The 23059-nt window shown below is 38.7% G+C and overlaps 1 protein-coding gene across 1 annotated transcript in view; it reads left to right on the forward strand.

The window, feature by feature from the left end:
- The window catches only part of LOC128353289 (proton myo-inositol cotransporter), a 63748-nt gene extending 50427 nt beyond the window's left edge, over nt 1-13321 (forward strand). The window contains exons 5-10 of the mRNA XM_053313979.1: nt 8000-8163; nt 8271-8391; nt 11187-11312; nt 11452-11570; nt 11869-12021; nt 13095-13321. Coding sequence (XP_053169954.1) covers nt 8000-8163; nt 8271-8391; nt 11187-11312; nt 11452-11570; nt 11869-12021; nt 13095-13321 — 910 coding nt within the window. The remainder of the gene's footprint in view (nt 1-7999; nt 8164-8270; nt 8392-11186; nt 11313-11451; nt 11571-11868; nt 12022-13094) is intronic.
- Nucleotides 13322-23059: the final 9738 nt, after the last annotated feature.

Here is a 23059-nt window from a genome sequence, read left to right on the forward strand (position 1 = left end):
ACACAGGCCAGATGGTCTCACAGACAAATGTCATGTTGGAAATGTCCTGAAACGCCAGTTTTACATGGTCACTCTGCTGGCAGGCTCACAAGGAGCTGGCAGAGCCTACTCTGTTATGTGTTTTTTTGTGAACATGTTGAGGGAAATGCCAAAATCTTGTTTTTTAAAGTGTGTCTGCGTGTGTTTGTATGTTTTCAATCGTGCATAAGCAGCTTAGTCATGCCAACCTCCCCCGTATCTCCAATGGAGTCACAGCCAGACCTCTTAAATGAGAAAAACAATTCAAATTTTCCATTTAATAAAATGCACACAGAGATCCTCACTTTAACAAAAACATATCGTTTACTTAACACACTGCAAGATGTCATTTGTGAAGCATATTTGTTCTGTAGGTGATATAATACAATTTATATAATACACGGTTAAGCAAATACAGAAATGGGCATGTCTTGTATGATACAGAAAGCTGTCCATGACAAGGAGACCGTCATGAAAGACTGATGCTCATTATATGTTCACCTACACAGGTGTAGTCACTTATTTTGCTTGATTAGACCTCTTTGCTCTGCTCTTCATAACTCCAGCCTGAGCAGGGGTGTATTCAGTGTAAAAGAGAAGTCAATTATATCAAATTTATTCTCATTCGCCAGAATCTCCAACTTGACTGGACTAAATTTTTAGCTATCTATTTTCCAAATTGATTTCACCACAAACGCCATTTTAAATAATTGTGTGATCATGCAAGCTCTGTCAAAACTCGATGCCTACATTACCTACAGTACAATGCAACTCAGAGCCATTCAGTCCACTGTACTGATTCTGGTGTGTTATGTTAGTAGAGGCAAATGTAGCTTCAATCCGCTAAATTCAGGCAGAGGTGAGGAGCGGGCTACAGAGATCTGCTTACCTCACTGTCTAACTCCATACCCAGAGATTTTGTTCATTTATACATCACTTGGGGAAGTTTATCAGACTTTGTGTAGCACTGGAGCCACAAAGGAGTTAGAAGTACTCTTTTATACCTGTGAACAAACTTTGATGGGTAAAGTAGGTGGAGTCCCCCTTTAAAATAAGTGGAATCACCTTTGTGTGTGCAGCATTGGTGTTCAGATGAGATGTGACATTTCATTACTTAATCCTACATAGACCTTTGTATACCTCCCCATTTGCAAAACAACCACAGTGAATGAAGTTAAATCCAAAAGAGAGATTAAACAAGTCTAGCTTTGGTTGCTGTAAATATACTGTTAAGTGTTACTGCTGCATGCGTGACACATGGGGGGTCATCCAGACAAAGCACGGTGTATTTTCTTTCTGTGCTGATGATAGACCTCTGCTGATGTTACACCTGATGCTCATATGTGTGTGTGTGTGTGTGTGTGTGTGTGTGTGTGTGTGTACAGTTTTGAATCAGAACATCTAATCTGCATCGTACCTATTTGAGCTGAGCGTTTTCTTTTTTTTTGTTCCAGAGGATAAATGTGACGCAGCTCAGCATTCGTATGCATTCATTTGTAAAATAGGCCAGTTCCCAAGAGAATCTCCATCTCTCTCTCTCACACTATCTCCCCCCCCCCCCCCCCATATCTTTTCCTGTCTGTCCATTTGTTCTTGTTTTCACACCCACATCTTTTCTACTCTATTTTCTCCAGCCATTCATTCTCCTTCTCACCTTTCGATCCTTTTCTCACTTCCTTCCTCACACCTCGTCACATACTCTCTTACTCAGCGAGTCGGTCACTTGCTCGTTCATTTGCAACCACTCTCTCACTACTTGCCCAATGACACACACACACATACACACACAGACACTCGCACTTGTTTGCTCGCTCGGTCTTCCTCTCTCTCTGAGGCCTTATAGTTGATCCCTCCCTTTGCCTCTGTCTCCCTCTAAATCCATACTATTAAGTTACATAATTAGATCAGCTCTCTGTCAATAAGTAGCACTCTGTTAGATGATTCAGTCCTATAGCTAAGGAAACATTCCCTTTCAAACTAGAGTTCTAGACATAGAGTTCAACTTTGGTGACTTCTGACATGCAAATTTGCACCATTAAGGAACTGCAAACTGTGGGTCTTGAGTGTGCCAATACTTACAGGAACAGAGTGAACTGGAGACGCCAAATGAAAAAAGCTTTTATATGAGCACAAGATAAATAGACTTTAGTTCCATCTCTTCAATTAAGGGATTTATGACATTTTATTAACAGCCGGAGTGCTTTTAACTTAAAAGACACCATATTTTTAAGGTTTCCGTTGTATTGTCTGTCATGGATTGTACATCATTTTTATGGCGGGGTATTTTTTTAATTGATCACTATGACCAAAGAGGCAAGACTCTAATCTATCAATACATATTTTTACATGCTAATATTCAAGTCATATGTATATTGTAGTAGTAGTAGTTTCTTGAAAGTTCAACATAGTGCTAGTATCCTGTGTATAGTGAGCAGTGGGTGGTAAAAGGTTATGCAGCTATATATAAGGCTATATAATGGAGCTTCCATCATCACTTATTTCATGAAAATGTGCAAATGAATTTACCATGCAGCTTGGAGCCACATGAAGTAATTCACAAGGAAATGATAAACATGTCAATTTAAGAGCTGTTTTTGAAAGTATTGATGAAGAAGAAACAGCAGAAGCACTGAAAATGTCCTCAACCAGTTGCTGTCTGGAAAAGTGTGGTGTGACGCTCGAAACTTCAGAGCTGCTTTTTTGGAAAGTGTTAAATTTGTGCACTAAAATTCCAACGGGCTAAAACATGCAAAGCAGTCCTTTCAAGACCACATGTCGTGTACTCCCAAGAGTCAGCAGCCTCCAAGACTATCCAGTAATCTGTCAGTAAATGTCAACCATGAGTCAGCGGCGTTCTGGCACCACCACCCATGTTTAATGGGAAGAAGAGTGAGGAGAAATTGAAAGCATGAAGAAGGGAAGAGTCAAATGAAAATTGTATTTATTATCTGTTTGCATTTCAGTCATAACAGCAAATTTCATTTTCATATTACTAACATCAAAACCTGTATTCATTTTAAGTCTTTTTTTTACTCCTCTTCTGTATCTCCACTTCCTGTAGAAATGTAAAATAGACATTGACAGAAGTAAATTTGACAGACTAACCATCCACCTCTAAAACTGACACAATATTTGGCTGGAGTCTACTTTGAGAGATGTGATTTATACCACTTTTAGCTGCTGATAGGTGTAAATGACTACCTGACAAGGTGTTGACATGCGATGCAAGAAAGAAAACGGGTTCAAAAAGGTGTTCGCTTGTGTGCCTATTTTCTCTTCCACCTCTCACTCACTTCCCCCGTTTGCTCCCCGCGGCTATCACTCCCATCTCACTCCCCTCGTTCCTTCCATCTTCTTCTCGTCTTCCCGTCTCTCTGCTTTATCTGTCTTTCTGCCTCGCTGGGCGTCTGTGTTGTCTTGTCACCCTCCTCTAACGTGCTGAATGAGAGGTTTGGAATCGAAGCGTGACAGGAGTGTGGATCCTTGTTTCCATTTTCAGACCGGGGTCAGGGCCAGATCACACCTTCTCTTGTTTGCTTCTCACCGACACTCTGCGGGGTCTCTTATGTAAAAGGCAGTGGGTGTGTCTGTATGTGTATGTGTGTGTGTGTGTGTGTGTGTGTGTGTGTGTGAGCTCCCTACAACCCTTTATGCATGCTTTTGGTTTGCGCATGTGAAGATGAACACTATTTTTAGGTCTTACTAATCCAAAGGTCTTCATGGGATATTAGTAGTGCACTGTGGTACAGACCTTTGCACATGTTATTATTCTTCCTAATTCTTCCTGTAAATGGCTCTGGATAATAATTTCTTTTATTCAGAGCCATTTTACACTTCAACTATAAAATAAAAAATGAAATATGTGGCTACTCAATTATTTGCAGTTGTAACAGTGTAACAGTGTCATTCTTTTCTGTGACTTCCCTCCAAGCGAAGCACAGCAGCTGATGACTGATTACTTTCATCTGCAGTGAAAGAACTGAAATGAAGTCATCATTTCTTCAGAATGAAAAGATCTGAGTCTCTGGAGCTGCAATAAAGGACCATTCTCTAAAAAATGTAAGGAAAATTAGGTACCGACAGACCTCCAGAAGTAAAGTAAAGGCACAGGAGAATGGCTTCATATTTTTTCCCCATTTTTTATCCTCTCAGTGTGGTTTATGAAATCTCTGTAGGACAGCAACAGTTCAGCTTTACTCACTGCAGGTCCCAAAAGTACAGGTAATTGGACCAAATCCAGTCCCGTCTCCCTTCTGACCCCCTTCTGACGCCCCTCTGACTACCTCTTATTTAAACCAATTCCCATTGTGAACAAAAATGTGACTGTTTAATGAAAGATGTTGCCTTTCTCTCCCACTCACAGTTCTTATGGATAATGGAGCTTTTTTTTAAGCATGTACAGCAAGAGACTGCTCTATTTATATATTTTATATGGACACTTTATCAGGCATCTGGAACTACCTCCCGAGAGTTTCATTCACATCATGTTTCACTGCCTGGGAGATTTCTTGTCACTCTCTGATGTGTGTTAGTAGTTGACAAGTTGTGGGGATTTCAGACTGAGAGGTGTCACTTTCTATCAGAGGTGACAGCTGAAACATGTCCTATGCAAGCTGGGGGAAAAAGTAGTAATAATCATTCATAATACCATACTATGGTAATATAATGACTGGTTTCAGTTTAACAGAACAGAAAAGAACCTTTTATTGTGATTCAGAATCTTACAATAAGGTGCAACCAGCATCATTCACGTGCACATTTTTATGCATGAACATACACACAAACAGTGGTGGAACTGTGTTGTAGGTGCTGTACTTGGGTACACATTTTAAGGTACTTACACTTTACTTTAGTATTACCATTTCATGTTATTTAATAGAGATGCTATTTAGAGAAAGCATCCAAAAACTGATAAGATTTTTTTTGATTTAATATATGTAAAAAGTATAAAGTACTTTATAAAGTAGTTTAAACTAGCTCCACCTCCAGCAGCTACAACAGTAACATGCTGCTCTAACACTGATGCTTCACTATTAATAATCTAATAATGTCATTTTTAATAATATATCAGTCAGAGGAACGAAACCCGTACTTCTACTGCAATGCATAAGTACATTTTGCTGCTAATATCTATGTACTTTTTTACTTAAGTAGGATTTTTCATGCAGGAATTTTACTGTAATGGAGTATTTTTACATTGCTGTATTAGTACTTTTACTAAGTAAATGATCTAAGTACTTCTTCCACCACTCCAACTATCTCCCAGACATTAATATATGTCATTTGAAAGACTTTTAATAGCTCAACAAAGTAAATAACAAAACTTCTCTTTTATGTACCCATCAAAATAATGCATTTACCTCCAGGGGAAAATGTCCACTAGATGACTGTGCTGCAGCAGCACTTAATGCTCTGATCTCTTGTCCCAAAAATGTCTCAGAGTATTCTTTCCCCTGACGCTGGGAGATGATGAGTGTTAAATAAGCACAAAGCTAATGCACTTTTCAGATTTGCAAGGAGACAAAATGAATTAGCACCGACTGATTTGAAACACTGTGTTTTTCTCAAGGTGTTACCTCCCTCTCTACAGCTCACAGCCGTTCAGTCATCTCTTCATTACTGCCTACACCTGTTACCTGTTACTAGAATAAGACTTTTCACAGGAAGACTTTGAGCACACGGGCCCTGAGGATGGATAATAACTGTCATTAGAAATTACACTTTCTGAGATGCTTTTAACATTTAACACAATATACAGTTCTTGGCACTGTGGTCTGAAAAAAATGTCATTTTTTGTCTGCAGGCTGTTATTCACAGTAGTTTTTAGTCAGAACATAGTGTTTTGTGTGTGCATATATTTGTGTGTGTTTGCGTGTGTGTGTGCAGTGTAATCAGTAAGAAGCAGGGCTGGAGATGGAACACAGCAGGCTGTAGTGTTGAGAACAGAAATAGTGCTTTTAATCCCGCTGCTGCTCCAAAACCAACTAATTTCTTGCATGTTTATGTGTGTGCGTGTGTGTGTGTGTGTTTTTGACTCTGTCTATGTGCATTTATGTATGTGTGTGCCCATACAGCAGGTGTTTACTGGTGTATATAAGACCACAGATATACAATAAATGTGTCTGTAACTTCTATTACCTGACAAACTTTTAAAAATACTTTTCACGCCATGTCATTTCTTTTTCTGTTCTGTCTGACTGGATGTCATTATGCAAATCTCTCAATTGAATGTCTTTTGTTTTGGGAAAGAGAGAGAGAGAGAGAGAGCAAGAGAGAGGGAGAAAGCGGAGAGATAACGATGCTTTTGAAGAGATGAAAAGCAGAATGCTAATTCTGAGCTGCCTGTAGAGACTCGGAGACACAGACAATGCTGGGGACTTTTTATTTTGTCTTTTTTCTGTTAATGAGTGTTACCTTCCCTCTATTTGTGTTGCATTCTCTCAGGGGTTTACTGTATGTGTTTGTGTGCATATTTCCCTTAATGACACTTTAAATACAGTCCCTGCAGGTGTATGTGTTTGTGTGAAGCCACCATCTGCATTCTTCTCCATATTCCCCCTCTTAGTTTCATGATATCATGATGGAGGTGGGAACTAGACCCCATGCAGGTGTCTGTATTGTCGACCGCAGCCTTTTTAGAGCCTTTGTTGATGATGATTGGAGTAATCTGCCTACGTGGAGCAACATGGTGGTAGAGTTGCCAGAATAATTATATGAGAACAGACAGAGAGAAAGAGGAAGAGCCGTTGAGAGTGACTGGTGAGAGACTATTTATAGCTGATCGGCTATCCGTCTCTTGTTAAGTGGTCGGTACTCCAGTAGAGAGGCTGTGATTGGTGGATGAATGGATGGCTCTCAAGAATAGAGGTGGGATTGTTGACTTGTCTTGACTACCAATTGTTTATATATTTTCATTTTACATACATTTTTTTCAATGGTTTGATTTTTGTTAATTTTTTACTACAAAACATATGCAGTAGTTACATTTAAGAATAATTCTGGTTTCCTCTGTATCTTTTATCATTTGTAACATTCTACCACTGTACTACTGTGGTTGTGCTCACAGTTTTCCTATGCATAAAAAAAAAACAAAAAACTATTGACTTTTTCTGTTGCATTAACTTTCAGTTTTACCTCCAAATATAGTGGTTTAAACCAACAGTTAGATATTTTGAGAAATATATTTATTTACTTTACATCCAGCAGCTGAAAAACAAAGGAGAAACAGCTAGTATGGCTCTGTTCTAAGATAACAAAATTCAACCCAAAAGCACCTTTAAATCTCACTGATTAGCATGTTATACCTTGTTTGTTTTAATCAATACAAAAAAAGGTGGTGTAACAATCACAATTTGGTTTTGGGGTTATATGTCAGACTAGTTCTTAGCAGTTGCCAGGCAACCAACAGAGACTGGGAAGTTATTGCTTCTTGTTACTGGTTTTTGTGTGGATTAAACAACTCAGATATTATGTGTGAATTAGTGAGCTTTAGAGGAAGTCGTAGGCAGATTTTGTCAACGTTGGAGAGAGCCAGACTAGCTGTTTCCCTATTTCCAGTCTTTATGCAAAGCTAAGCTAACCAGCTGCTAGCTCCAGCTGTATATTTACTGGAGAGACATGAGAGTGGTATTGATCTTCTCATTTAACCATTGGTTGAAAAACAATAAGCCTATTTCCCAAAATGTTGAACTATTCCTTTAAAAAATATGGCTAAACTATTGACTTCTTAACAACATCACAGTTTGTGTTTCTTGCCTTGTCCCATGTCTCAGTGTCAGTACAGTTTTATCATAACTGATGGAAACAATAGCCAAAACTATCAAAACCCCCCAGATTGTAATAAACAAGAGTTATCCTTTAATGTTGCTGTTCATGGGCTCTTTATGTGGTATAGAACGGTTTTCTACTGTAAGACTGGAAAAGTTGTTAATCCCACAACAACAGCTGCTCATTCATGTTCTTCTGTCTCTGTGCCTTATAGGTACTACAGCGCCACCATCTTGCAGATGTCTGGAATACGAGATGACAGGCTGGCGATTTGGCTGGCTGGACTCACCACCCTCACCAACTTCCTGTTTACCCTGCTGGGAGTGTGGTTGGTGGAGAGAGTCGGGCGCCGGAAGCTCACCTTGGGCAGTATCATAGGTATGTAAGGGTCAACAAAAAGACATCTCAGAATGTCCACATCAGGGAGAAATATGCACTGATCCTTACAGTGATTTCTAAATGTCATGTGTTGGTTTCTTTGACAGGTACATGTCTGAGCTTGAGTCTTTTGGCTGTCGGTTTTCTGCTGTCAGCCCAGCACAGTCCTCCTGTCACCTTCCACCCATTAGACCCCTCCATGGCCAACTCTACCTGCTCCAAATACCAGTGAGTACACACGCCAAACATTCAGCAGGTTTTCTATGTAGCAATTACAGAGTCACAATGGATACACCACTGCTAGAAAACTGGCTTTTCAGCTGCAAAACAATGACCATTTATCATATCCCTCCATTACTAGGCATAAGCAAAAATTACTGGGCAGTTAAAGCACAATTTGTCTACGTATCCTGATGTTACTATCGAAATAAAACCGCTCAGGAGCTGAAAATGATATGGGGAGTAAATGTGAAAGCGTACCTTTATTTGAGCCCTGAAATCAGTCCCACTTCTAGCTTCCACCCCAAAGATGAAAACACATATTTACAGTGTTTCAGTGTGCAATGATATTATGTTCAACTGGGGCTGTATAAAGTCTGATATAGGTAATTCCCTTAATGTCACTTTAGGTACAGGTAAACATGGACAAATACACAAAGTGCTCAAGCAAGATTTGCCCATAAAAATAACATAAAATTAACACAGAATCCCATATTTTTCAGAAATATAATAGATATCAGCATGAGAAAGAACCATTCTCTTCACCTGAGAGCACTTCTGTTCTTTATGTAAGCACTCTGCTTTAACAGTGTCAAATTATCAACTCAGAGTGCAGGGGGAAAATACTCACTTCAGACGATGAAACTCTCCAAAAAGGATTTCTGTGTTTTTTGCACATTTATGAATCCAGATTTCTTTCATTTCTAGTAGACTGCTCAGAGATGGGATCAAATTTAGTGCCTGTACGCATAAAGAGAAAGGTGTGGTAGAGATATTGTGAATAATTTTGTTCATCTCTATGAGACTTTCATCACCCAAACTCTAGGACTAAATCAGCTACAGTTCACTTCATTGTCTCCATTAGCGACAAAGGGCAAGCAGACACACAGTGAGGCAGACAGCCTTAGTATGTTTTCGTGTGAGGGAGAAATCAGATTCCTCTCTGTCCCAATTTACTCTCACTTACACAGACACAAAATGAAACTCCTGTGTAACGATGGTCTTTCATCATAACAACAAACAACGTCTAATGGACTCCCTGTCCAGCACCCACACACAATAACGCACGCCACCACATTTGTACATAAACACAAACACAGTGGTAATTTGAAGAGATGAGTGCTTTTACCACACTGTAGTGGCTTCATTGAGTTCACTTTGCTCCATATGAGACCACACATCCCCTCACTGGCCATGGCACCATCATAAGAACACTAGAGCCACCACAGGCCTTCCACTCTCATTATGACTGGGACGTCCCATTTAAGGAAGCACTCCTAAGGAGCACCTGGTTGGGTTTGACTAGTTTACTTGCCTGGGTAATGACATACAACTGGGGACGACTATCCATCCAAAGATAGAGAAATATCTTGAATATATATCTTTTGAATTAACAATGTACCATTCTCTGAGCGCTACCCCTCTTATAGTTACTTTTTCTATGCCTGTTGAGGTTTCTATTCTCGCACAGCACAGGTATAAGATTTGCAGATTTGCCAGAATACATTTTTTGTAACTTTTGCAGCAGTGACTTTGATTTCAGGTGAAGTAAGACAGAAGCAAGCTATTAATTCCTAGCCTGAAACGACAGCTACAACTATTGGCAGATTTTCATTTCTAGCTGACTTCTTATTGCTTCCAAATGGTAACCCTGCTTTCAAAATGCTTCCAAACCCTGTACAAGGGGTCTGCAGCGAGTGCCCTCACCAGTTAATGATCAATTTAAATATAGAAGACATGGAAGTGGCAGTAGACCTAGTTAGTCCTAGTAGTACATGTATGATGCAATGTATTAAACCTCCCCAATATAACAAAGAGAAGGACAGAGCTGCTTCTACAACTATTGTAGCTTGTAAACTGGTTAGCTGGTCATGCTAACATTTGCAGCGGAGATTAGAGCACCTAAACGCACTGCATAGCATTTGGTTTTGAAAAGGCAAAAAAACAAAAAAAGACATTATCCTCCAAAGTATTTAGTGTTCATGTCATATCAGGTTTACTGTAATTACAAGTTTCTGTCTTGTAAATAGCATTCACATAACCCTGTTAATCTTAGCTAAAGCTAAACTGTTCAATTTCTCTCTACATTATTTACTTTAGTCTCCCTCAGGTGCCAATTTTTTATTTAGGTTTTATTTTAGTCTGGTTAACCTCAGTGTGTAATTAGTGCAAGGTTCCTCGCCCACAGGGAGGCTGCAGATTTTAAAAAATAGACCTTTAAACAAAACACAATTTTCATGCAGTTCCATTGGGATCATACCAGCAATAAACCTGATGAAGCTGTATGGAGAACATGTTGTGTTCCAGCGCTTCTCTCCCAAATGTAAAGAGTTGAAACCTTCTTACATGTCTCTAATGAATTGTCTCTAAGTAATTTACCGTAGCACATTATTCTAAAAAGCCATAACAGAGACAGACAAGACATGAGAAAGATGTAATGATGATGAATCCCACGCCATTTGGATTTGACTCTTAATTTTGATTTATAACTTCCTGTAAGTGGAGCTGTCCATACATTAGTTAAATTTGGGTAATGAGGCAGGTCTCAATTAGAAGGGGTGGAGTGCAGTCTCTTGTGATGTAGAATAGGCCGGTTAGATTGCAAAATGAACCCAACGTCATCATAATTTTAAAATGTTTTTTCAGTTTTCTTCAGAAGTCAATATATTAAAGCATACAAACACCCCCCAAACAGTGAAAAGTAAAGGAATGTGCCTTCCAGAGCTGACAAGCAGTATGATTGATTATTTTCAGGGAAATTATTGCTAATGGTTGTTGTGTGTTGTGTGCTGTTTGGCTCGCAGGCTGTGTGAGCCATGCATGCTGGACCCAGGATGTGGTTTCTGTTACCGTGAGAATGGCTCGGCACTCCTCGCCTCCTCCTGTGTGCCAGTCAATAAGGCCTCCACTGAGCAGGCAGCGTGGGGCAGGTGAGTCACAGGACACAGCCTGAGTGTTTAGGATGAAGCAGTGGGGGGACTAGACTGTGGATTGGAACATACAGTGTATTAATTGAGGTCCATTGTCAAGAGTGTTTGCCAAAAGCCCATGAAAATGTCTCTCCTCCAGATGCTCAAACTCCAGCCAGATGAAAGACCAGAACTACTGGGCCTACAACTACTGTCCCACATCCTATTCTTGGCTGGTTTTACTGGGTCTAATGCTCTACCTTGCTGCTTTCGCTCCAGGTAAAAGAGGCAGTATTAGCATTAACACTAGCAAATGCTATTTTTCATACGGTAGTTAAGTGTTTTGTTACTCTTTGCACTTACATCAGATAGACAATACAGCCAACCTAACCTTTGCACCATGGGCCTTTCTCACAGAAGACATTTTGATATGTTGTGTACTACTGTTCTTGGTATTTTGATGTTTAAAAGTTGTACATTACAGTTTTAAATAACACAGATGTTTTTCAGTTTAAACGTGTCTTGCCATTCATAATGTCTCGCCACAAGATTGATCCGTCATCTCTCTCTCTCCCAGGGATGGGTCCTATGCCATGGACCATCAACTCGGAGATCTACCCTTTGTGGGCGAGGAGCACAGGGAATGCTTGTGCCGCTGGAGTCAATTGGACCTTCAATATCCTGGTGTCACTAACCTTCCTCCACCTTGCTCAATATTTCACCTACTATGGTCAGTTTCTGAACCGCAGGATTTTAATTATTTAAAAGTCTGAACAGACCATTTACCTTTACAATATGTATTCTTTACTTTTGTAGAAGGTGGAGAGAAGGTTTGAATTTTGGGGAGCAAATCAATCTTGTTTCTTTTTTTCTTTTCCTTTTTTGCAAACCCCGTCACACTGAACTGAATGTAATTTTAATAAGATAATCACTTCTGTAAGGAACAATTACTGTCCATCAATGCTGTCAGTCCTTATCCAATTATATAAACCCTTACACAACCTCCTAGCATATGTTGTGTAACATGCGTTCATCCTTACCCTACGTCACGACCAGCAAGGAGGTAAAGGCTGACTGATACCCTGAGGAGTTGTCAACCTTTTTTTTCTCCCCCTCCCAACCCTCTTCCATACCTCCTCAGTCAATGTAGCTCAACAGCAGGTTTCTCCTCAGACAGGAAGGAAATAACCTTTCATGAGCTAAAGATCGATCCATCATGGGTGATCCCGGGTTAACCATCTATTCGAGTCGTTCATCGACTTTACACGAATCGTTCACCAAGAATGAAAAGCAGCTTAAAAACCGTAATGATGTTGCCATGGAAATGGTTACGGTATGAGGCTATGTATGTTGTTGTTTTTTAATCAGTGGATTTCACATTATGCGCACGGTTGATTGTAACATGAAAATGTCATTTCACTTTGACAAGGAGGCGGTGGCCAGGAAATCTAATTAAACTGCTGTCACTATTTCTGTATATATGCCCGTTTCTAAATGCGTTTCTGTCTTTGCCTTATTGTTGCCTTTCTCTGTTAAACCTGCTACTTTGACAGGGGCATGTTACACATTCACAACATATGTAATTGAGTAAAACATTTTCATGTCTCAGCCCACACACGTCTCTGTAGAAGTTCTTGTGCAGTAAGCATCCAATATTAGCTGCCCTCAGAACCAGTGTTTCTTTTTCTGTTGATAAATGAGAAAAACTAAACCCATTTATAAAAAGGGCTCAAAAGATGTGGCAGTGTTCCCTGTGTTTGTGGGTGTCAGTCCATAGTGACATTGTGTTCTTTTGTTTCCCAGGGGCTTTTTTCCTCTACTCCAGCATGGCCTTGCTTGGTTTCTTCTTCATCTACGGCTGTCTGCCAGAGACCAAAGCTCGACGTCTGGAGGAGATTGAGGCGCTGTTTGAGAACCAGCTTTGTTCCTGCGGTGCCTCTGATTCAGACGAGGGACGGCAGGTTGAGTACATCCGGGTCAAGGGGTCAAACTACCATCTATCAGACAACGATGCATCTGATGTAGACTAGGGGAAGGTTTAGTGTTGATAACCTCTCTCTGAGTGTTTGGGTAGCTTCTGAGATAACAGTCCATGGGTCCAAATGTTTTCTTTTCTTTTTGTGATCTGAGGAGATACTGATTTCCCTTAAAAAGCATTTTGCTTTTATCACTTTCAGTTCAGTCCATTCGGGAATCCAAAATCAGCGGTATTGCTTTAGCAGCTCTCTGAATTGAGGGTGACAAATTTTGAATCTCAACCATGTACCACAATATCTCAATTAAAACATAAATAATAGTCCTTCAGTGTCTTGCTTGAGGACACTTGGACAGGAAATATGACTGTTGAGCACGCTCTGCATGTACAAAGTAAAGGAGACACTTCCTCTCTCATAGAGTCCACACATGATGACATGACTCCAGCTGAATGATATTAAACCTTAGTGATTTCCTTTCACAAAGGAAGACATGTAGAGAAAGACAAGCAGGATGATGTCCCTAATATTTTGTACATGCACTGAGGATTATAATGTAATGATGATGTTGTACTTATCGTGTAAAGTATAGCATAACAAAGTCATTCCACTCCATCAAGTCAGAATATGTCCCTCATGTTTCCTTTCAAACTCCATTGAAAAAGATACAGTAAATGTGGTCTTAAAGAACAAGGCATCCACCAAACTTATGTCAATGTGACAGCAGTTGTGATTTATTGTGGATCTATAGTACCATTATGCCTTTCTATATGAAAACACATCTCAGTTAAATGTTGTTTATGCTTGTAGCAAAGCGCACTTTGCATCAGTTCCTCGTGATGACAGTCTTACATTGTGGTCATTCAGATATTTTTATGAAAAGCAAACACCAGAGATGTACAGTGTTCTAAGTTTAGAATAATTGTATTGTCAGTAGTTGCCTAAACAAAACCACTGACCAGTCTAGTAGCACTGAAAGAAATATATGTTTTGTTGGTGTTTCTATTTATTTTTTTGAGAATTTTTGCATTAAATTGCAATTTCAGATCTTGCTTACCTGCCTCTAAAAAGAGAGGTTTTTGACATAGTATGGTGAGTACAATTTAACATGTCCCTCTGTCACTAGGTTTACCAAAGCCTACACCATAAACCAGTGTTTTAAACTAACACATGTCATGAAACACTGCTGGTAGCTACTAACCAGTCTGCTCCATCTATAGTAGTAAACTGAAAACCATGACTTAATGATTGAGACTTCACTTGTATTTTTAAGTATTCTATTCTATCTTTAACATGATAATATTAGTGCCTGTGTATTGTGAAGGTGCCTAATGGCCATTTTCAGTCCAAATCCCTAACGTGGACATGTATGTATTATATCATGTTATGATGATTAGGTCTACATAGATTTTTTTTTAAACTTTATTTGTACATATTTGCATTTCACCTGTGATGGAATATTATTTTTTACCACATTTCATGTATTTTGATTTCGTCTTCCTCCATAGCCTTATGTACAAATAGCTGAGCATATCATTTATGTGGTTCTTGTGTCAAAAGTCGAGGAGTAGGCTTTAGCGTAATTTGCCAATGTTGTTTTGTAAAATTGTAAAACTGTGTGCGGTTACACCTTGTTAGTCCAATACACATAGGATCTTGTCTAGCAAAAACTGTAGACAGCAGAGTAACTGTACGGGCAATGTGTGTAACAAAACAAAACAGCTGACTAAGGCATTAACAGGCCTGCGTTGTTACTGTGTTCAATGAACAGGTTTCTCGTGTAAGAGCATGTCAATTTTTGGTTTGTGGTTCCAAATGATCATGAATTAATCAAATTTACTTAATTAACTTTTTAATAATGTCTGAAATAAGGAACTGTGTAGTGACATTTTCAGTGATTGGGAAAAGTTAAATAGATATTTGCATTAAGTATTGTGACATATTTGGTATTTTACAGAGGGGTTCCTATTGAAATGGAAAATCTGTATTCGATAAAGTAGTAGCATACAGTATTTATCTCATAAATGGTGAGAATGTGGCATAAACTCCTTTGAGCAGACTTCTAAAACTTAAACTTTTCTCCCCAGCTTTAAAGGACCATTTTCAGACAATTGTCATTTATGACTGCTTAAACCAAATAGGTTCACAGTTTACACATAAAAATAACTATAATTCAACATGTGAAAGTATTGTTTCAACTATTAAGGGTTTTGTTTGGTACAGGATCGGTTGTCTTAAAACCAAACAAAGTAGTTTTGTACTGAAAAGTATTATTACAGATGATGCACGGATATACACACACAAATTAAACTGTTGCTCCATAACACAGATTGTGTAATGAAAAGTTGTGAAGACCAAATATTTAGCGTGATTGTTTCAGGCTGCACCTTGTCAAAAGATAATGTGGTGTACAGCCCTCAACATCCAGTTGTGTTCACACTGTCTTCTACCAACAGGGGTCAATTAATGTGTACTTATGGTGAAATAGTTGCAGTTTTTTTCTATGTGAGACAACTCTCTGTTTCTACAGTTTACGAGGAACTACAAAAATACTAATAAAAAAGAGTGCTGTATAGTATATTTGATTATTGTTCGAGCTGTAAATGTTTTGCTAGAGTTTATATTCAATAAAATATAAATATCTTCATGAAATCTTAACACTTGAATATGTATATGGAGAAAGAAATAAACTTATGAGTCAAGTTATTACCGCTTTGGGGCTTTATTTCATTGTGCCGCTATCATAACATTAAGAACGAACACTGAATATTTTAGGTGGTTTTAAAATGAACTGTTAAATAATGTTTTTTATTAAAACAGCATGCTCAGAACAGGCATGTTCATCTATCCCTCCTTCTCATCCATCCTTCTTTCTCTGCTTCAGTAGGAGCAAAATGTCAGCTATTTCCTGAAGTGTTTCTGCCTCTTCAGAGAGCCTGTTAACTCTGGTGTCAGATGTGAGCTCCTCCCTCACTTCAGTTGAGAGGTCTTTCATCATAGGGCCATTTTCTTGTTGCCCTCTCTCCTCTCTATCCTCCTGCTCACCTAAATCAGATCAAGAAAGCAGACGTTCGAAAGTGATTAATTTTTTTTTTGTCAGTGGAATCTGCACAATTTAAATATGAATCTTTCAAGATCCTCTCAATCACATTAAATGACATACTGAATACTATACATGTAGCATATCATACCTCTGGCAACAGTGATGTTCAAAACATCTACAAAGGGGTTCATGGGTCTCTGCAGGATCACATTGCCTTCACTGTTGTTAGCAGTGACTTTATTCAATGTTCCTGATAGGGGACCAGCCTTGGATTTCGTCTTGCTCCAGGGCGTATGGTTCCCTCCACTCTTGGATTTGGCTGATGAAGATGTGTGTGTATCTGACTCAGCAGCATCTGTGCAGCCAGTCTGCCTCCCTGTGGCTGAATGGAGTACTGACACGTCAACAGGTGGTGGGTACAAGTTGAACCTGAGGGCTTCCCTCATGTTGTCTAATACCAGGCTGCACTGAGTGGAAGCATTGCATGTCTCAGCTGGGGAGATGTCAGTGGTTTGAGTTCCTGCATCTCGCATTTCATTGCATGTTTTGTCACATTTGCATTTCTTAGAGATAGGAGTTTGAGCTAGCAAGTGAGGAGATACAAACTGAGGTGTACCATTACTTCTTAAGTCATTCTCCATCAATTTCTGATCATCTCTGGTGTTGGTTTGGGGTTCTATGCATGGAGTGAGAGGCCCAGACCTGTAGCCACTATGTGCTGGATTCCCCTGTGAGCCCAGGTCCGGTTTTACTGCATCTGCACAGCAGGTGTGGTCCTGACAACATTCTTCATCCTAGTAATGAATTAGAAAATAGAAAGATACAAGTGTTTATGTCAGATATTGTTTGCTTCAGCAGGTTTAATGTGAGATTATCTCCCTGGTAAAGTCATCATTTATACTGCTGACTAGATTTTTCTTTTTTTATTCTGAGGTGAATCTACAATCATAGTACAATAGCTGGATAGACAAAGTATTTGAAGGTTACTTACGTCATTTGATTCTGAACTAAGGTAACCTGCTCTACAAGAGTAACTTGGTGAGCATTCATAGCCATTCGTGGAGCCATTGTTGCTCTCAAGGAATGCTGCCGAATATAAAAAACATCTATTCAATGTACCGTCTTGGACAGTGAATGGGTAACTGTCATGGAGATGCAGAGTGGACTTACAACAGTTCATGTCAGTGCAGTTGGAGAGCTGTGAATAAAATTGAATTAGCATGTAAAACTTTAACTGTCCACATGAGAAATGCATTGTACTCTGTACCCTCCTTTATACATCCATAAGGATAAATGAACAAATACTGTTAGAAACACAGTGCAGCTCAAGATGACTTTGAACTGCACTGAAACTTTCTGCTTTTTAATTATTCAATATCATTTTCATGTTTCATGGCAATTACAATCTTGACCACTTAGTGGCAGTAAAAGGCCAATATATACACTTGTGTAAAGAGAGCTTACCTCCACTCCCATGCACTGTGAATCAGGGACAGTTCTAATAGTCAAGAAAGAAACCCCAACATGAAAACAAATTCAGAGCATATTGCAAATAAATGACAACAAGCCGATTAAGTATAAACACCTACTGTGGTGCTATAGATTTGACCAGTGTTTCTTCTTTGAGATATACCCTTGGTTTTACACTCCCAAAATGAGAAGCTGAAATGAAAGTTAACATTCATCTAAAGAAAAACTCATTGTGCTTACTTAAGATAAAGAAATTAATTAAGATAAAAAACAATCAATAAAAAGGTAATTAAAAAGAGAACTGGTTGATAAGCACTATTTACCGTCTCTGTCATATTCTTCATTGCTGAAGCCCCTAAAGACATCTTCCTCAAACTGCTGCTCACTTTCTGACTGGTTAAGAGTGAAGTCCAACACACGTTCCTTGTCCCCCGCTTGGTTGAGAGAGAAGGTGACTTGATGTCTTTCACGGCCCCTGGCCTTACTGTGATAACAGATGCATGTAGGCTTTGAGTTTCATTTGTATCAGAGAACTAAGCTAGTTAATTCATAACAATTATCCATGAACACATCAATGACAAATACAATGTAAATAATCCATCTTAATTCTAATGTTGTTTAGAACTCTAACTTTGGCACTGGACTTCCAAACCGGACTTGGCCTGCTGTAGGTGTCTCCAGTTGGTAGAAGGCTGGGTTTGATCCACTTGACCAGGAGATACCATCTGTCATACCTCTGGGCTGAGAAAACGGCTGAAACTGAAAAAATAAATTCAGAGGCATCACACTTTGGGAGGACATTGTCACTTTTTAAAGTTCATAACTCATTGCAAGTCCACACAACAGCAACTATTGGTGAGTAACCAAAGATGACTCTTAAAAACTTCAAATACTTCTAACATCTGCAGACACCAAGAAGTGGATCCAACAAATATCATATCATTGTGTCTCTGATAAATCTATATTGTACAGATGATTCTTTATGCTTTAAAAATAGATTCAATAAATTAGCTAATAGCGATACTATTTCATTCTCTGCTTGGGATCACAACAGTTTGACCGTTTTGAATTCACACACTTACAAGACAAATGGAGCTTAGCACAAGTTCAAGCAGGAGGACAATCTCTTACTCATTCATTCATTCATTCATTCTCATTCCTCTCTCTCTCTTACCCTGCTTCCCCTGTATCAGCTGATTAGGTGCTTTACTCTAAGTTAACAAATCAAGTTCCCATTATCTTCAAATCAACCAGATTTTGCACATTGTATATACAGCATGCAACTGGCAGCGTCCAAAAAAGTGTTATGATGAAGATACATGAGGAGCTGAATATTCCCATGCCTGTGTAGTAAATGGAACTATGCAATGTGGTGGGTCTACTAATGTGAAATATTTGTCATAAAACTATACCCTGCTTTGGCTACCTTAGTATGCTCCAGTCCCGAGGTGTCCCAGGGGGAAGGGGAGCATTGGAGAGGTGGCTGTGCTTGTGTCTGGCCTCTCTGCTGGAGATTCAGCTGCATGGGGAATATTCCTGAAGAGACCAGTATGAGTTGGCTTAAATTTGCTGAGAGTATAAAATATGCTCATGTAAAGTAAAATAGTGTGTAATTGGATTCAATAAAACGCTTCACTACACCACCTTGGCCTGAGGAGGCCGATGAGGTGGAGAAGGGGCTGAGACGATCAGCTCTAGGTGGCAGGTACTCGGATGAACTGATGTCTGAGAAAGCTGACTCCAGCACTGGTGACAGCTTAAGGGACAAACATAAGTGACTTTTTAGTAAGTATGTTCATGTTAAGGAAATTTCCTAAGAAAATAAGTGCCTAAAAAAAAAAACACGGACTAACCTGCCCATACTTGAACCCTTGTGGAATAACGTACTTTCTTTTTCTTTGAACACTGAATATTGACACAGAATAGATAGATAGATAGATAGATAGATAGATGGGTTAGAAATGTATGACCATGTAGCTGGGTAATGCTGACACAATCAAACGTTACTTTAGGTTGGGACTCTTGGTGGTTTTAGACAACCCATGTTCCAGCTCTACCTGTACTGAGGTTGGCTCTCTACCAGACTCAGCTTTGAGGGAGAGCAGGGGCTCATAGGGAGTACCAGTGGCTCATTTCTCTTATGTTTGGATCTGCCTTCACAGCTGCCGAAAACTGCTACTTTAGGGGGCTCTGAAAAACACAACCACTTTTTGATCACATTCATTTGTCATACTGACGAATTATTAACATGCTCGTCTGCAATCTTAAGTATGAGACATAGCATTTAGATTTGCAATATAGTGTCATTTGATGTGTTGATATTAGAAAATTACTTTGTTTTCATGTAATCTAGGTGTGATTCATGTTAACTGTGAAACACATTGTGAATATACAGTACTAGTCAAAAGTTTGGACACACATTTTCATTGTACTGAATAAGAGGGTGTGTACAAACCTTTGACTGGTATAAAATATTAGCTTTCAGACGTTTGGTGACTTAAAGTTTAAGGGAGTTGCCATCCATAAATCCCTTAAACTTCGTTTTCAGCATCTCATTAGATTATTTGATTTGTAGATTATCTACCAGTAAGACTCGTCACCTTTATTTTCTTTCTTTGCAGCAATCTGGTTCACTACAAACAGAGTCACCAGGTCCATACTACTACCGCCTCTAGGGGAGGCTGGCAGAGCAATCCCCATCTTCTTCAGTTTTTGTTGCATTTTTCTCTTTTCAAAGAACTCCTAGGAGAAAAGAGAGATTAACATTTAGCTAGGCAAAAACAAACAACAACAACAACAAAACCCCACTATGGCTATTGTTTGTCTTGTAAGGTCGTGGATATAATGTGTAGCTGTCTCACCCGCTGTTTTTTCGCATCATTCTTCATCATTAACCGGTTCCTGCAAAACAGAGTTGTTGTTGTTATATCTGCTAACTTGTAAATTAGCTACAAGCTAGCATCACCTGTTCATTCAGTCTTACCTTGAACCTCCAACCCAATTCATTTTCTGCGGCTGTGAACTATCAAGTGTGACACAAAACTATGACTATAATGAGACTGTGTGTGAGAGAGAGGGGAGAGTGAAGAGAGAAACGATAAAGAATTTAGCTAGGTAGCGGCTAACGTTGCTCAAAATATGTAACAAAGAAAAAATGCGCGAGGAACAGAAACCTCTCACGCGACATTAATAAACGCGTTTATGGACTTATTTAAAAAGTGACACCATCAGACATGATACTGTATGACATGTCTTTGCCTTAAAAAGTACAAGGTAACTAGAAAGTACACAAGGTTACAACCCCAACAATTAAAAACACAATAACACACCAGGGAAAAATGTTAAAGAAGTAGTTAGAGACGTTTGACAGTGCGGTGAAGTTGGTTAGTTATTGGATATTGACCATAGAATATTGACTTGACATTCGGTTGGGAACTTGGGACCGTCTGCCAATTACATGTTTCAGTATGAATTTAGACATGAAAACTATTCACTAAAAATCAATAAAAGGACTTTTCCCAATTCTGCTTGCTGTAGTAGATCATATTTGCAATGCAGGTGAGGTTTTTCTAAAAAAAACATTTTTTTTTTGACAAAGTATACATTTAATACCTGACACTATGCAAATAAATTAACGTTTTGTTATGTATTACACATGGGGGAAAAAAATAATGAATTGTAAAAAATAACAAAAAAACTCAATTGTAATTTAGCCCATCATTATCTTTGAATCGGCACAAATTTATGAAACAATCTTTAATAACTTTCATAATAAATTATTTTTCCTTTTTTGAAAAACTGCTTCAAATTCCCTTTAGCCTGCTATAGCCTACAGTTACCTACTTAATAAGAAGAATTTTCTATACTTTCATAGCTACTGTCTGAGTCTGACTATCAAACCACAATAACCACAATAACCAGAACATTGTACCTTATTAATCAATAGGCTATGTTAGTCAACCGATATTTGGGGGATGTATTGGTTCATCCTTAATAATCTTATTGTTCCTCTAGTTGAAGGTTTAAGCTTTGCTGTGAGAATGATCCAGGCTATATGAAGAGTGAAAGTTTCTCTGTGCTCGATGCAAATCTGATTTTAATAATAGAACCTACACAACTAGTTAGTAGTAAGCCATCTAATGCATAGTAGGTATTGTATTGCAGAGGTCAATTAGCAAAGGTTATTTTCTGTGACAGACTTAGAGGCAGAGTGTATGTGCAGATAGTCAGCTAAAGAGCAGAAATGTGGTGTGAGATTGCAAGAGATCAAGGTCAAGTTTTGGGAGCAGAGTGTGATAAGGGAGATTGAGGTGACGAGCAAGCTGGCCTTGTTGAAAACAAAAGGAGACACTGGTGTGTGTTTTGACTTCTGTAGCTTTGCTTATGTATATAATATCCACTTTGGTGTGCGCAAGTCACTCTCTTTTCGTAAATCACAAGGCTGTGAATTGTCTGTTTTGGCATGAGCTAGACACAGTATAGATAAAGGTTCTACAACATAAGCCATCTGGTCCAGTAATCAATTTATACAGGTGTGATGTGGAAACACTGAGAATGGACCTCACACTATTTACAGTGAAGAAGTGTTCTTTTGACATGTTAAACTTCTGAGATGAAATATATTATTATATTCATAGATTAATGAGGGAGAAGGAGTAGATGGAATTTTAAGGTTTTTAATGTTTTAAAAAGAGTAATTTAACTTTTTTGTGGAAAAACATATCAGACATAAATAATTATTCAAAGTAGAGTATTTTATATACAAGTCAGGAGGGGATCTTTAAGAATTTTAATTTGTGAATATATGTCATTTGGTGAAAACAGTAAACAAACAAATCAAATAGAACTGCGAACAAATAGGAAATAGGCTACACTCCTGTCACATTGAGTGAATCCAAACAATACATTTTTCCAAAATGACGAAACAGAATATAGCAGATAAAGTAGATTTAAATACGGCAGATACAGTAGATTATTTTTAAATACAGTAGATAAAGCAGATTACATTTGTTTACGTCTGTCACGCAACCAATCCCGTTTTTGTCTGGGGGCGCGACCAATGAAAAGAGACTGATGTCAAGTTGGCGATAATAATAGCATGATTTCCTCTTTATAAAATAAAAGCACAAACTCAACATCACGGTATAATAGCATTAACGTATTGGGGAAGTTGATTTATTTTGAAATGTATAACAGGAAGTGCTGTTTTTCTTAGTATTCTGCGTTTAACAATAGTACAAAAAAAAAAAAAACCCAAGCAGGATGTAGCGGTACATGTCAGC

This window comes from Scomber japonicus, chromosome 23 (assembly GCF_027409825.1).
Source record: "Scomber japonicus isolate fScoJap1 chromosome 23, fScoJap1.pri, whole genome shotgun sequence".
In the NCBI taxonomy this organism is placed as follows: Eukaryota; Metazoa; Chordata; class Actinopteri; order Scombriformes; family Scombridae; genus Scomber; species Scomber japonicus.